This window comes from Mercenaria mercenaria, chromosome 18 (assembly GCF_021730395.1).
Source record: "Mercenaria mercenaria strain notata chromosome 18, MADL_Memer_1, whole genome shotgun sequence".
In the NCBI taxonomy this organism is placed as follows: Eukaryota; Metazoa; Mollusca; class Bivalvia; order Venerida; family Veneridae; genus Mercenaria; species Mercenaria mercenaria.
The window spans coordinates 18,680,931-18,696,973 of NC_069378.1; the positions used below are offsets into that span (position 1 = coordinate 18,680,931).

At 33.6% G+C, this 16,043-nt stretch overlaps 1 protein-coding gene across 1 annotated transcript; it reads right to left on the bottom strand.

Moving 5' to 3' along the window:
- Positions 1-70: 70 nt before the first annotated feature.
- Positions 71-14,768, bottom strand: LOC123538772 (innexin unc-9-like). Its single transcript, XM_045323135.2, has 6 exons — positions 14,610-14,768; positions 14,148-14,430; positions 13,076-13,605; positions 12,326-12,437; positions 3,865-3,992; positions 71-3,073 (listed from the first exon to the last, which is right to left on the bottom strand). Exons 1-6 carry the CDS (start codon positions 14,618-14,620, stop codon positions 2,938-2,940), a joined length of 1,200 nt encoding a protein of 399 aa, XP_045179070.2. The 5' UTR covers positions 14,621-14,768; the 3' UTR covers positions 71-2,937.
- Between the last annotated feature and the right edge of the window lie 1,275 nt (positions 14,769-16,043).

Consider the following 16,043-nt stretch of genomic DNA (forward strand, 5'->3'; position numbering starts at 1 on the left):
ATATTGAATGCAGAAACAATGCTACAAACTTGCCAAAGACATTGGTCTACATGAACCAAAGAAGTTGGAATGCTTTCATCAAAATTTTATTTCAGCTCAACAATAGTATATATACAGTGATACGAGTACGTTTGCATTAGCTGCAAGATGGGTTCACCGTGTCTTTTTTCCTGCGTATGAACTGTTAATCATCAAACAGTTATAAATATATAACATTTCAGAATCAATCTATCTGATCAATACACTGTTGTTTAGTTTTGCTTTGAAAATATCTCTGACATAATCACAAATTGTTTTCTTTTGTAAAACAATCAAATAACGGATATTCACACAATTCTAATATGAAAATTTGGTTTGTCATAACTCGGTGGGCCATACCTTAAAAAACAAGACAAATAACCAAAGAGGATAATATAGATGATCAGCCTTACGTTAAAATACGTATGGTTCGCATTTGTCGTGCTAACAAGCTAAATGAAGCTTCTCCGATATCTATTGGCATATTTGAAATCTCAGGCAAAACACATCTTAAAAAATCATCAAACTAGGTCTGTTTTTTTCCCTACCATCGGAAGACAAAAATGTATTTGAGGTTACTTTACATAAAATTATGCGTCTAAATTAAAAATAAGAGATCTTGCATCAATTCTGAAAAGTTTTTTCTCTCCATTGTTTAATTTTGCCGCTTAAAGGGTGGATATACCAAGAGGGTCATGTTGGCCCTATACCACTCACCTATGTTTAGTTGCTTGCTTGAATAAATTCAAAAATAAAAAAAAACTAGGCGAGTAGGTAATGTTAAAAAATATTCAAGATAACAACTGAGATCTGTCAAAAATTATACAAGTGGTCCAAATCTCTTTGCAGTAGCTTCAAAAACAAGAAAGTAGGTCTGTGGGTCAGGGTTAAGAATATTAAATAAGAGTATTGAAATCTGTGTCAAACGTTATCACGTGGTCAAAATTTCTATGCTGTACCTTCAAAAGCAGGCAAGTAAGGCAGTAGGTCAGATTAAGACTATTCAAGATGAGTACTGACGTCTGTATCAAAATTATACAGGTGGTCCAAATCTCTATGCTGAAACTTCAAAAACAAGAAAGCAGGTCAGTTAGTAGGTCACGATTAAGGCTATTCAAAATAAGTACTGAACTCTGTATCAAACATTACACATGTTGTCCAAAATTTTGCTGCAACTTAAAAAAGAAGAAAGTAGGTAAGTAGGTCACGATTAAGACTTTTCAAGATGAATATTGAAATCTGTGTCAGACATTATACAGGTGGTCAAAGTCGCTTTGCTATAGCTTCAAAAAACAAGAAAGTAGGTCAATGGGTCAGGTTTTGATATTTAAGGTGAGTACTGAAATCTGTATCAAAAGTTATAAACGTGGTCAACATTTATATGCTGCAACTTCAAAAACGAAAAAATAGGTCAGTAGGTCACGATTTAGACTATTCAAGATGAGTATTGAAATCAAACATTATACTTGTACTCCAAATTTCTTTGCCCTTGCTTCAAAAAACAAATAAGTCTACGTAAAACTACTAGTGTTAACAAGCTTTTCCTTTGATTTGAGAGAATGGCCTAGTTTTTAACCCAACATGACCTAGTTTCGAACTTGACCTAGAAATCATCAAAATTCTGACCAAGTTTCATGACGATAGGATCATTAATGTGACCTCATTTAATTTGACCGTGTGACATATTTTTTGACCCGATATTACCCAGTTTTAAATTTTTCATCGGAATCATCAAGATAAATATTCTGGCCAAGATTAATGAAGATAGGGTAATAAATGTGGCCACTAGGCTCTTAACAAGCTTTTCCTTTAATTTGACCTGGTGATCTAGTTTTTGATCCAACACAATCCAGTTTCAAACTTGGCCTAGAGATCCTCAAGATAAACATTCTATGCAAGTTTGTTTCAGTTCAAAGCATAAATGAAACCTCTACATGGCTGAAAGGGCCAAATTAGAATAGAAAAAGTGGAAACTCCACAGGTCGCTCAACACAACAAAAACGAAAATGTTGCAGGCTCGGATCGATTGAGCCTGTTCATGGACGGTAGTGGAAATGCATGCTACCGTCCAAGCCCTCTAGCCCCGGGTTGAGCAGAATTCAACATTTACACATGTTAGAAGTACAAAAAACAATTTAGAGACATCCGCAGATGTGTTCAAACTTTTACCCCTTTGAGGGGTAGTAACTCTAGAATCCATGCTGGAATCTAGCCGGATTTCGAATTGAACCGAGCTCTTATTGTGTGTAAGTGTGGTTTAAATCAAACATGAAATGTCACGACTATTGTGTTTACAAGGTAAAAATTAACAAATTTTGGCTCTTTCAGGTGTCAGTCAGAGGCCGTAACTCCAGGACCTATGACTGGATCTGACAGATTCATCATGCAATCCAAGATCTATAGTGGTTAAAGATATTTTGCAAGTTTGTATCAAGTCAAACCATATATGAAATCTCTATATGGCTGCAAAAAGCCAAAATAGCAAATTTTTGCCCTTTAAAGGGCCATAACTCTGGAACCCATGACGCGGTCTGGCCAGTCTTCGAAAGGAACCAAAATATTATGCCAATACAAGTTGTGTGCAAGTTTGATAAAAATCGATTGCAAACGGTGGTCTCTATCGTGTTTAAAGGAAATTATGGACGACGACAACGGACGACGGACAACAGACGACGGACGCGGACGAACTGCGATCACAAAAGCTCACATTGTCACTACGTGACAGGTGAACTAAAAATGATGCAACATGAAAAGCGACTATGAACACAGATTATAATAACAAATTAATTTACAACATTCGCTACAGTAAAAGAAAACAAAAGAAAACATAAAGGTATTTTATCACACACAAAAGTTATAATCATTTTATCAGATATTCATTCATTATGCATATGTATTTTGTTCAATGTGTATGTTTTATCATGTGAACGAGTTTTCCGGGTGTTTCCGTTCGTCTTTCTGTTTGTAATCCCTCCACATGTACTCCAACACATCCATTACAACCATTTCTGTTGAATTCTTTCCGATTGTTCTAGCCACAAAGCATCCATCATTTCTAAAAAGGAAATTGAAAACAAAATGATATATCATTGGATAACAACCGTATCTTCATTAGTATTCTTAATTCTAGATGGGCCCCAAGCGTAATGTGGTACTGTACATTCGGTCAGATACATGAAACAAAATCTACTATTGTTTTGTTGGGTTGCGTCCTGCTCTTGTTATTTATCTGACATATACGCAATCGTGTCTGATATATATTTGAAAGATATGCGCCACAATGGTTTTACCTGAACTCAACATAACATGATGAAGCTTTAATATACACAAGCTGTTCATTTTCAAATACAGTGACAGCAGGAAACAACTCAGCTAGTGTTAAGTATGAAACGATTAAAAATTCAAAAACGAATTCTCAAATATGAGAGAAAATAAATTAAAGCTAAATTCAGACAACCTGTTTTTTCACTCGGAATACATAATACTATTCCAATATTCAAAGTAATGATTCAGCGAAGAAAAAACAACAACAACAGCAAAAAAGAACAAGAAAGTTACTCATTAATCAAATATGTTACAATATGTACTTTGTGCTTCTTTTATAAAAAAAATACTACTGCCATAAATATAGTTACGGATTTTATTGATATCAATAAATCATTGATAAAACCAGGAAAACGTACTCTTTAAGTACTACGAGAGGCATTTATTGTTAACATATTTGTTTTTGTTCTTTAATTCAATCATTTACCATTCCTACATCTTGGCGGCAGTCTATGTTACCTATGCATACCGAACACATTTTATGACTGTGAAATATGGGGCTACTAAATTATGTCAACCTGCCTGAGATAATCTTCAGCAAACCGCCTGCAGAGTTGTTTATCAGACTCACTGTTCATCTTTTTCGTCAGTGTCAAGTATTTCTTCACGTACTGGTAGTTATTTTTCTTTATCACTATCAAATATACCCACTGAAATAAATATACCAAAACACGCACGTAGATCCAAAAACTTATAGGCTTATATAAATACTGTTACCATACAGGTGTTATGTTATCAGTACTTTAATCACAAAATGTTTAGGATTCGAAAACAATTCTTTTTCACATATTTTCTAATTATTTATCAATATTCAATTATTTAGTTTAATCTTAAGCATGTAGGTCAATATTCTATGGCACATATTTAAAAAACAAACACGTTTGATCAAAAATATAAAAAATAGTATTGCCTGTATGAAGATTATATGATATATTTCGAGCTGCGTTGATTAAATTTATAGTTGAATATCTGTAAAACGAAAACATTCTAAAACAAAAATTGCTTCTACTTTACAAATACTCACAACTATGTTTTAAATCGACAAAATAATTGAATTAATAAAAACAACATCAACAGCAGAAACAAAATAGGTATTCGTAGCCCAGTTGGAAACTAGTAATAATTTACTCAGCATTTACTTATTAGTTGGATAAACGCCAAGGTTTTCAAGAATTTCAGAAATGCCAAAAAAAAAAAACAACAAAAAAAAAACAACAACCCAAAAAGCATGGATTTGCTAATCCAAATTAACTTATTTTGACAGACGAACGCTGATAACTGTGAACATAATTGAAAAGTGTTTTATGTTTGATTAAAAGTTATAGACCGACTAATTGACTAAATACATGTCACGCATAAAATGGTTCTCATCTTTTTTATATACAATTTCTGTCGTGTTTCATAAACAAACTATAGGAACTTGTGTGTTGACTGCAGTTGACTGCAGTAACTAAGCACTTCTCGTCAATAAGATTTTTTTTGTACTTTACCATCCGTAATGTTATATAATTCACAGACTTAATAATTGATGTATTGATTTTACTTTTTGACGACAGAAATATTCGCTTGTCCGCTATCATACGTTTTATTAAGCAATACAGGATAAAAGATATAAGAACGTAGATAAGAAGATAATCATGTTCAAACTTGAATTGAAGAACACTACGAAAACACTCTAAGTCTGCACAAAGGTGGGGAAAGAACGCCGAATAATGACATTGAGTTGTGTATTATATGTCTATATTTACAATGTGTCAATGATTATTCAAACATTTCCTTCGTTTGATATACATGTAGTGCGAAATTTCTGAGACTTTTTTTTACATGCATTAGTGTTTTCAAGTAGAGGTTTCTGTTCTTCACTTTGTTTTCCAATTCTAATATTACGAGGAAAGAACAGTAAATCTAGATTTTTCCAGAATGTATATTCAAGCGATATTTTTCCGCAACTGTAAAGTTACAAAATTATTACAGTATTGCTTCTTTCCTAGAACTACACCATAATTTGATGACAAAAGTACCAGTTTGTTTCTGAAATATCACTAGAAGCTGAAAATGTTAAATTCATCGAAAGGTATCTGTATGAGAAAGGTGTTTTTGGTCCTTTGGGAGTGGTGTCCATCCATTGCATACATATCAGAGTTCCGCGTAACCAGGTGCTGGGGCATTCTTCATTTTCTCTCATAAACAAGCGAAGTCAAACCAAGTATGGTATTCTTTTGTTTTACTGGATGTAAGTAAGACTGACAGAGCTTAAGTTATATGGCGACTTTCAAGATTCTATAGGTAGCAGAAGACACTAGGCGTCACTTTGGCTTTATTTCAGTCACAAACGGGCGTCTGTGTAAAAACCATGGATCTGCCGTGAGCCATTTGGATATATTAACATTACATGTGTTTTTTTGATAATGTTTTTCAGATTTTTTTCTAAATTTAAAGACAATACTTAAAAAGGAATAAAAGAACTGAGTCATTTGCCTAGATATAATTTGAAAAAACGTATGACAAGTACATGTCACTGTAATACAAAACTTATTTGAAACATCAAACAAAACAAAGCCATAAAGGTATCGAGCAAACACGTGAAGATCTTAGAGTACAGCGTTGATATATTTGAAGATGATTTTGAAAGTACCTCTGCACTCCAACATGCTAACACTTCGACCGTAATATTATATTTATTACATAAGGGGTCAGGCAGCAAACCAGGCATAAATACATTATGATGATGGAAAGATTTATGTATGGTATTTTGCTACATCATTATATACGCGCTTAACGTTGTTAGGTCACCGGCATTTTTTCTAGTGTGTTTTGCATTTATTTCGTTTTAATTTGATATGACACTTCCCAACAATCTTCTTTTTTTACATTTTTGATAAATTTCATTGACTACATGTGTGTTTATACTGCTTAAGTTCTGTTTTTTAGAACCATACTAACGCGTTCAATTCACGCTTGCGTTTTAAGGGTTCAAGTATATTTCTCTTCATGAGATTTTTTTTATCAAATTTTCAGAAAAAAAAAATGGGGAAAAGTTTTGATAATTCACTTGATGGTATGACAAACTGACATAATCCTTAGAGGTATACTAATCCCCAATGATAACGTGATTCCCGCCGAAACGCGAGGACGAGTCTAAGTCATGATAACTGATGAAATAACCATTCATAATGCTTGCACATTACTTGACAAGCAAATATTAGTATTTCTTTCATTTTAAATATCCACTAAGTATATGGCAACATAGCTCAGTTGGGTAAAATGCAGACAATAATTGGGTGTAAGCAGATCGTTTTGTGGGTTCGAATCCTGAGGTTTTTTTTCCAGAATTTTTTGTTGTTTTTCCTATTCGTTTTCGTATTCGTTTTCATTTTTGCTTCCGTATTTTTGTTTTTTTCTTTGATGGTTTGTTGTCGAGCACGCTTGCGGTGAGCTGATACGGTCGCCACTTTCGGTATATGTGTGTGCGTTCGTCCGTCCGATTTTGTCCGGATCATAACTTTGACATGCATAGACCAATCTTGTTTATATTTTTAATGTTTAACTCAATGAGAAGGCGTGTCATGTGCAAACCCATGTTCCTATCTCAAAGGTCAAATTGAAGTCTGTCCGGAGCATTTCTCCTTCTTACATAGGATTTTGATGTAACTTGGCATGAATGTTCACCATTATAAGACGGAGTGTCATGCGTAAGAAGCAGGTCCCTAGGTCCAAGGTCAAGGTCACACTTAGAGGTCAAAGGTGCTGGTGGGCTCGACATTCTGCCCGTGGGCATACTTGTATTTGTATATATGTCTTTATATAACACAATAGTCTGTTCATTATTTGCATTAATCAATATCATCTTTGTTATATAATAAACTATTCTGATCTGCCATGTCGCCTATAGATACCTCTCTGTCGTGTTGTCACAGAGCTCATGAAGGAATCTTAATTTTTATGCAAAGTGAAATAAAAATTTAAAAAATAAATAAATGTCGATGCTGAGTTTCGAACCCACACGACAAAGGATCTGTTGAACATGGACTGTATGCTTTACCACTGAGCTAATTCGTAACTGGTATAAAATCTAGAAATATTTAGATCGTAACATGTTAGGAAAATGTTGAATTCCCTATGTTCCATTTTAATCTATTTATAGTCATGTTTGTAAATATCAAGTTATCGTTGGGGCATAGTACTATGTGCATCCTTTACTAAAACATTTTTCCATAACATATTTAACATTAATTTTAGGAAATGTCCATCAACTGTATTTATCTATTTAGCTTGACTTAAATATAAAGACTAACTGTGTATATATACCTGCTTTCACAAATGTCATGTTCAACTGCGTTTACTATCCTGTAATATTCCGAAATTAATTGCACACCATATCCATTTTCTAGGAGTCATAACTTTACAACCAGAAACACACTGGCCATAGCTTTATCAGATCAAGTGGTTCCAACGTTGTTTGAGCGGTGAATTTTACGCCGATCAGATGGAGAAATATGGTCGATACTATAAATTTCCGGTATTGTAAGTATGATTTAAAGGAATTTCTACCCGTTAAATAACGAATCAAATGAAAACGATGGGTGCACCTGGAGCGCAAATGTGTCTATGTTTTAGCACATGTGTCCATTTAGCTGAGATTTGTGCCGTTTATTCAAACACTTCTGTACAGTCCGGCGGGGGAAGGAGATTTTTGACAGTTTTTGACAATATCGCATAAAATATAGTGTTAATCGGGAATAAGTAACTGTTAAAACACTTTTTGTGTAAAGGACTATCTCTTTAAACAAAGCATGTGTATTTTCATAGAATTATTCAGGGTTATTTCTGAAAAATCGGCCGAAAACCTAATTCAACGCCGTTTCGAGTGGGTCGGTATGCAACGCAATCAAGTGGATACCGTTCTGTGTCTTACTTGCGAAGTCTTATCCGTCTTAAAAACAGTCATTAAAGCCTAACAATGAATAAATTTAGAGAGTTTTATAGCATTATAATGATCCCGCCATTTCTAATATACTGTACTTATACATTTCATGTTAGCTTAACATTTAACATATTTTTGTGGACATTGTCAAAAAACATCAACACAAAATATAAAGCAAGGATGAACATCGAACAATATCATTAAGTAAATAATAGTAATAGTTCGTAAAAACAAGAACCATTTCACAGATATTTTTCTCCTCCACGAATGGTACTGAACTGCATACCAAAAGCGGGTTGACTCTTTAAATCAGTATAGTTACAGTTGGTTACTTTTTAGTCCCTTAAAACCAGTATATTGCGATTTCATTACTGCCGATTTGTTGTGCATTTAAGCTGTTCATACAAAATAAATAAAATTTGGTCCATGATAAAAGTATTGATCAGTTGTTTGTATATATTTTCATTCATATTGTCGGTGTAGCGTTAATTTATTTTCAGAGAGATAAATCACAGAGAACGTTAATATTGGCAAGGGAAAAGACAAGATTTTATTTGTCCTCCATAAAACAGAAACGACGTGATGAACCTCTATGGTCCCGTTCAAAAATTAAAATACAAATGAAATACAGACACCAATGAAAGAAAATAAACGGACCAGCAATACTAATAGAGACGTGTCATCAAGCAAACGATTAAGAGCGTTTTCTGCATGTCCTCAAAGTGAATAATAATAAAAAAAACCGAAAAGACTGCTAACTCCAACTTCAAGCACCAAAATATCAAGAAAAAAAGCTGGTCACAATAAGGTATTAAAAGAAAGAATTTTATGTGATGAAATGTTTGAAGAATTAACAGAGGAAGAAACAGATTTTTTAGACATTGCAAGCGACAAGGCTGTCCTGGGACAACTTTCTGAAGCAAAAGATACATTATTTTACAATATTTCTAACTCTTATCAAATCGAATAAGTACGCGTTGGAAAAAGCTGTGGCACATCTCTATTAGTATTGCTAGTCCGTTTATTTTCTTTCATTGGTGTCTGTATTTCATTGTATTTTCATTTTGAACGGGACCATAGAGGTTTATTACGTTGTTTCTGTTTTATGGAGGACAAATAAAATCTTGTCTTTTCCCTGGCCAATTTTAACGTTCTCTGTGATTTATTTCTCTGAAAATAAATGAACGCTACCACAGGAATATGAATGAAAATATGTACAAACAACTGATCAATACTTTTATCATGGACCAAATTTTATTTATTTTGTATGAACAGCTTAATTGCACAACAAATTAGTAATGAAATCGCAATGTATTGGTTTTAAAGGACTAAAAAGTAACCAACTGTAACTGTACTGATTTAAAGAGTCAACCCGATTTTGGTAGTCTGTTCAGTACCATTCGTGGAGGAGGTAGATATCCGTGAACTGGTTCTTGTTTTTACCAACTATTACTATTATTTACTTAATGATATTGTTCGATGTACAATATATTAGAAATGGCGAGATCATTATAATGCTATAAAGCTCACTAAATTTATTCATTGTTAGGCTTTAATGACTGTTTTAAGACGGATAAGACTTCGCAAGTAAGACACAGAACGGTATCCACTTGATTGCGTTGCATACCGACCCACTCGAAACGGCGTTGCATTAGGTTTTCGGCCGATTTTTCAGAAATAACCCTGAATAATTCTATGAAAATACACATGCTTTGTTTAAAGAGGTAGTCCGTTACATAAAAAGTGTTTTAACAGTTACTTATTCCCGATTAACACTATATTTTATGCGATATTGTCAAAAACTATCAAAAATCTCCTTCCCCCGCCGGACTGTACAGAAGTGTTTGAATAAACGGCACAAATCTCAGCTAAATGGACACATGTGCTAAAACATAGACACATTTGCGCTCCAGGTGCACCCATCGTTTTCATTTGATTCGTTATTTAACGGGTAGAAATTCCTTTAAATCATACTTACAATACCGGAAATTTGTAGTATCGGCCATAATTCTCCATCTGATCGGCGTAAAATTCACCACTCAAACAACGTTGGAACCACTTGATCTGATAAAGCTATGGCCAGTGTGAGAAAGGTAAATGTTAATAATTAATTATTTCTAAAAATGTGATACAAGAAACAAGTATTTTTCTTTTTTTGTTTTAATACCATGTACTTTTATAAGGCAATTAGGCCAGACAAAATGTTCAGTTTCTAATACTTTCAACGAAACGAATATTTAACTTCAGGCCCTTGGCAGGATGAGCCTAGCAGAATACGCATGTCTATGTTCTATAATTATCAAAAAAACACAAGAATAGTAGATACATTCATGATTCTATATTAAGTTGAAGTGTTCCATATATCCAAAGCAATTGGATTGATACAAATCTTCAGACACAGTTCAACATATTGGGACGTCGATGGTGACTGGAAATTCATCTACCGGCTCTGTGAAGAAATTTTAGTACGAAATAAGAAAATAAAATTGAAATTCTTCTTGGGGACTTCAGTAAATGGAATCCTCATACCACAGAGATGATTGATTTGAACGCAACAAAGACTGAATACGTCGCACTGTGTCCGTGAAGCCTCTATTAGGCAAAAATAATTGATTTATACTGCTGCAGAATACTTTGACGTACCATTTTTTGGTTCAAATGAGTTAGGCACACTGATTTAAAATCAAACACAATTACTTGTAAAATAGAAAATAGAATCCAATACCGTTGAAATTTCAAAGGATATAGATATTTTATAGCTTAGCTCACCCAACCAAGGTTGTAAAGTTTAATATTCGTTTTATTTGAGGTCACCAAATATAAAAAAACAACATTTTAACGGCCTTAAATTCAATATTAACATTCGTTATTTTTATAAAATGATGATATTTCTATTGCAGCAATAAATAATCTTTGTCGCTCTAAGAAAATGGTAACAGCGTGCAAGTTATTTCGAAATATTACTTGGGTTATTTATAACTCAATGCAGCTGTACTAACATTTGGTTATTAAATGTCAGTTTTAAAATCCTAGCACACAATGCTGTTTATACATACAACAAATTCATTTTATGTAAGTGTTCTTTTTTTCAAATAGACGCATGATTCTAAAGAAAAGGGGGAAAAGAAATAAGATCTATATAGCCTTTTAGACACCCTGAAACGAAGAAGTGCACCACACGAAGAAGTATATTGGATTTGTTTGGCTTAAAGTTTCATCATTGCGTCAAATTATTTAGTTTTGCTTTAAAATTGTAATCAAATTTCCTCAAACATAAATAATAAACAAATTGCGTATAATTCTAAAGAGAAAATAATTTGATATGAGAAATAGAAACCTACATTAAATGTAGTTATTAAACGTTAGCGTTCCTGGTGGGAACGATGCATTTGATATTTGAACTCAATTCAATTAAGTTTTATAAGAAATTTATACATTTTGTTTGCGCATTTTTTTTTTTTCAAAATGTCAATGCTGCAGCGGACTAAAACCACAATGATAAAATATGTTTTTGTACATTTTAGTTATTTACATATCAATACATACACTACTGTAAGCTTTAGTTCAACAAACCAATGGCATTTTTCAAGGAGAAGAATTCTATAAGACACAAGTCTTTCATCCTTATCCTTTCCTGCTTATGATGTACATTGTATGTATTTAATTTGTACATGTATTTACTGGGAATAAAATATATTTAAACCAATGGCATTTTAACGGATGGTCATATTTTGTTTTGTTGCACAGAATTGCCAATAGACCAATTAAGCAGACAGTTCAAGGATCTGCAAAATACAAGATGGTCATTTTTTGGTGCTGAGAATAACTCATAAATGTATTTAACCCTTAGCCTGCTGGCGGCAAATGATTTTGCCTTTGCGACCAGTGCAGACCAAGATCAGCCTCCACATCCGTGTAGTCTGATCATGGTCTGCACTGTTCGCTGTTCAGTCAGTAAATTTTCAGTAAAAACCCCTTTGAATTATAAGTGGTACTGTCCAAATTGAATTGTGGACCAGTCCATTTTAGAAATATAGCAGAGTAAAGGTTAAGACTCACCCTAATGAAACTCAGTCCGGTGAAAATGGCAAGGATGAAGAACCAAAACCAGAGGAAAATGAAGATCTTCTCGTTGAAAAGATTGATAGGTAATACGCACTGGACTGTCCATCTACATACATGAAAATGTAAATATTACAGAATAACAAAAATGCATACAGTTCTTTGGGCTTCCAACTGTTATATTGTTTTAATTCATGAAGAAAATATATTTGTTGTTAGACGAGTAAACGCCCAAATGTCATTGAATTTTATATTTGTATTTGGAGAAAAGAAATTTATTGAGTACTTGAAGCAAAACTCTTAGATAATATTTTACTTTAATTTATGAAATGTAGATAACAGATAATAGATAAACTTTTGCGTAAGCTATTACGTAGATATATTTTATCATCAATGTTTGATTCAGGTAAAATGAAAAAGGGAAAGAAAAAAGCTAATATTGCAAACGAAAGCGAAACAGTCTTTTCGTGCAACCATCCGCATCAGATTTCCCGAACAATCGGTTTTCAAAAGCTGAGAAACCCAAATAAAAAAAATATGCAAGCAACATATATTGTGCACTTTCCATTAACGTTCATGAACAGAATCAAACCGAATCTGCCATTATTTTTTTTGGTTTCTTGGTTGCATTCTATGCTTGTAAAGGGACTTTATACAGATTCCATCAACTATCACAACGGCAATCTTTAAGTGCCATTTTATTTATGAATAACATGAAACAGAAATAAGGCAAAATATTCACTTTACCTTTGTATGTTTTGTAGCTGACGAATGTCCATATCACAGAGGGTGATTCTTGGGAACCTTGGGCTTTCTCTCATTGGAACACCATCCCGCATCATTCTAATGTACTCGAATCCATACATTCCAAAATCTGTACTCAAGAAGGAATTCAACATGAAGAACTGACCAATAACATTGGCAATATACAGCACTTTGGTGCATAAATAAAGTCCCGTCAGAAAATTGCCTTCTCTTTTATTGCAGTAGAAACAAAACACGTGAGAAAACCTCGCCTTGGCGCGTGCCACGAAATTGTGTTTATACTGTCGTTGAATTTCAATCCAACGTTGTAAAAGTTTGGATATATTTTCAACGACCTTTTCTCGCTCTTTTGGGTCTCCACACTGTGTTTGGTCAGCTAAAGCTCGGATTTTTCCAAGGTTGAGTCCAGAATTCAAATTGAGTACGTTCCAAATGAAATTCGGGAAATGAAACAGAAATGCTTGAAAGGCAAGAATCAATGGCACCCATTGGTAATATGTTATCTCCGCTTCCTGGAATTTGTAAAAAAAAATGAGTAAGTCGTTAAATTTAATATGTAATTTGATTACTTTAAAAGACTGTTGAATATAACCATAAAAATTAATATACCTGCTCATAAATTTATCAACAGAAAATAAACCATGTTTTCACACATTTAGAAAAGAGAGATAGTAATTTTGATTAAGTACTAAAATGTGTTTGAAAAAGTTCGGTAAATTGTTGACATATAGTCAATATTCCATACTGATCACATAATTATTTGTTTATATTCACAAATAAGAATAATATAACTAGGTATGCATTCCTCGAGATTGTCAGGAGAATGGGTGAAGGGCTGGAGTAAATTGTAGCATGTACTGAAATTAAAACTGATGTTTCTGTTTGGCGTAGAATAGAAGTGTGTTGATGTTCACCTAGGTAAGGTTCATGGACTCCTGCACAGAGTATGAAATGTTGTACAATTATATTCGGGTTTAAATTGTTTAATATGATTTTGTTTCATTATAAATAGCTCTGCTAAATACATGTGACATTAAACCAATGGTAAACTAACCTGGCGTTTCGGAATATCCGTCGGGATGCTCTCCAACATTGGGATGTAGTATGTATTACTTATCCAACAGTAATCATTGGTGTACTTCTCATGGAAGTCTTTAAGTTCTGCCGGCACCCAGCATTTGATCCGGTTTTCACCTACAAATTGAGCCGTACTGACAAGAATGGCAAAACATAGCAGGAGGCATGCTGTGTACAGGTGGTTCATCCTGTCCGACCAATCGTCCGTACGGCATGATTCTTTGAATTTCGCGTGTAGCGAGGAAAACGGGCCGATATGTCTGAAATTGAAAACCGGATGTTAGAAGTATATCACTTATGTTATTATAATTTACAAATTTTGCAATTTCACTCATTAAAATCATCACAGTAAGAATATTACAACATTTATTTTGAACCAACGTTATAAATTGACTCTTTAAAATAAAAAAAAAGGAAATAAATTACTCAAATTACTTACTTAAGCACCATGTCTACTTTTTGTTTTGTAGCCTCAAATTCATAATAATTTTATCAATTTCATTCTTATCAGTCCTTAAGGTGTACTATCTGTCACCGTTATCAGTTTTAAAGGCCATAGCTCCCCTATAAAATCTACAAAACGATAATTTCCATAACTTCCATGAAATCCCGCCGCTCGCGCAAAAACAAATACCTTATGTACAATACTGTTGATATACGGTATATTGGATTGACCACGGTGATGAAAAATGCGATGACCATGTATTCTTTAAAAACTTTTTTTAAAGCTAAAAAATGCTGTCTCTATATACAAAATAAAGCAGATAGGACCTTATTGCTGTAATCTATCAAAATTTATCTTTAGGTACATATATTTTCGTATTAAAAAATTGGATACTTATATGTTTTCTGATATTTGGAGAACTTGTTTGGTTTTATATTGTTGCAAAAAGACTTCTTAAGTATATCTTCTGCGTGAAGATGATTTTATTCTATTATAAAGTGTTTGATGAGTCCCAATTATTCCAAAATAGTATAAACATAGCCGTGCAAATATATACTCCATGCCGAGTGCCATATTTGACGTTTAGCAAAATTCTTTTGAATCAGCCGGTTGTCTATTTCATCTTTGGGAAAATTAAGACTTTAGGCAAATTTTATGAAAAGTTAATCTCAGCTATGGCATGAGGTACAAATCGATAGTTTTCGGGTGTATGTGATCTAGTCATGAACAGTGAAAACTGAATTTTTATCCAGTTTCCTTTACATTTCTGCCTTTTTATGTAGAATGCATTTGGATTTGCATTTATGTAATACTGGTAATTATTTACAATAAAGTGAATGTCGCTTCGAAGAAATAAAATTGACTCAGCTCTGAAAATGGTTTCTTGCCCCTCTCATAAATAAAACTTGATTCTTCTACTGAAGTATTAAAGGACGTGTGTGCCCTTTTTGTGACTTTACCATTTTAGTGATGATGTCTATGGAAGTACAATACTCGTGCAGCTTTTCAATGTGTCACCGAATAGCAACACAATGTGGACGCCATTTTCTGTTATACCTCCCCCCCCCCTCCCCCCCCTCTCCCCCCCCCCCCCCCCCCTCTCTCTACCTGACTAGCTGCATGTTTGTATTGCCTGTACCTTTATCTTTCAATTTTATAAAAAAAAATATTCAAGGGCAAGTAACATATAGGTTTCCTAGAAGTAAACAATATGTATTGCTGAATGTATTATAACACCAGGATCTGTTATAAACAGACATATATTAGTCAGTCATTCAGAACGTAAACAACATGTACTAGAAAACTTAGAAAGTATAATATTATTGCGTGGGAAGACAACAAACACGCACATGTAAATAATATATAGTTTATATTTATACTGGCGATATCTTTTGTCTAATGAGGGGCCTCCGTGGTCGAGTGGTTAAG

Coding starts and splice junctions, on each gene's coding strand:
- LOC123538772 (XM_045323135.2), bottom strand. Junction 3,993..12,325: donor CCGGACTGAGTTTCATTAGG/GTGAGTCTTAAC, acceptor TATTTATTTCAG/TGGGTATATTTGATAGTGAT. Junction 3,074..3,864: donor TTTGCTGAAGATTATCTCAG/GCAGGTTGACAT, acceptor TTTCCTTTTTAG/AAATGATGGATGCTTTGTGG.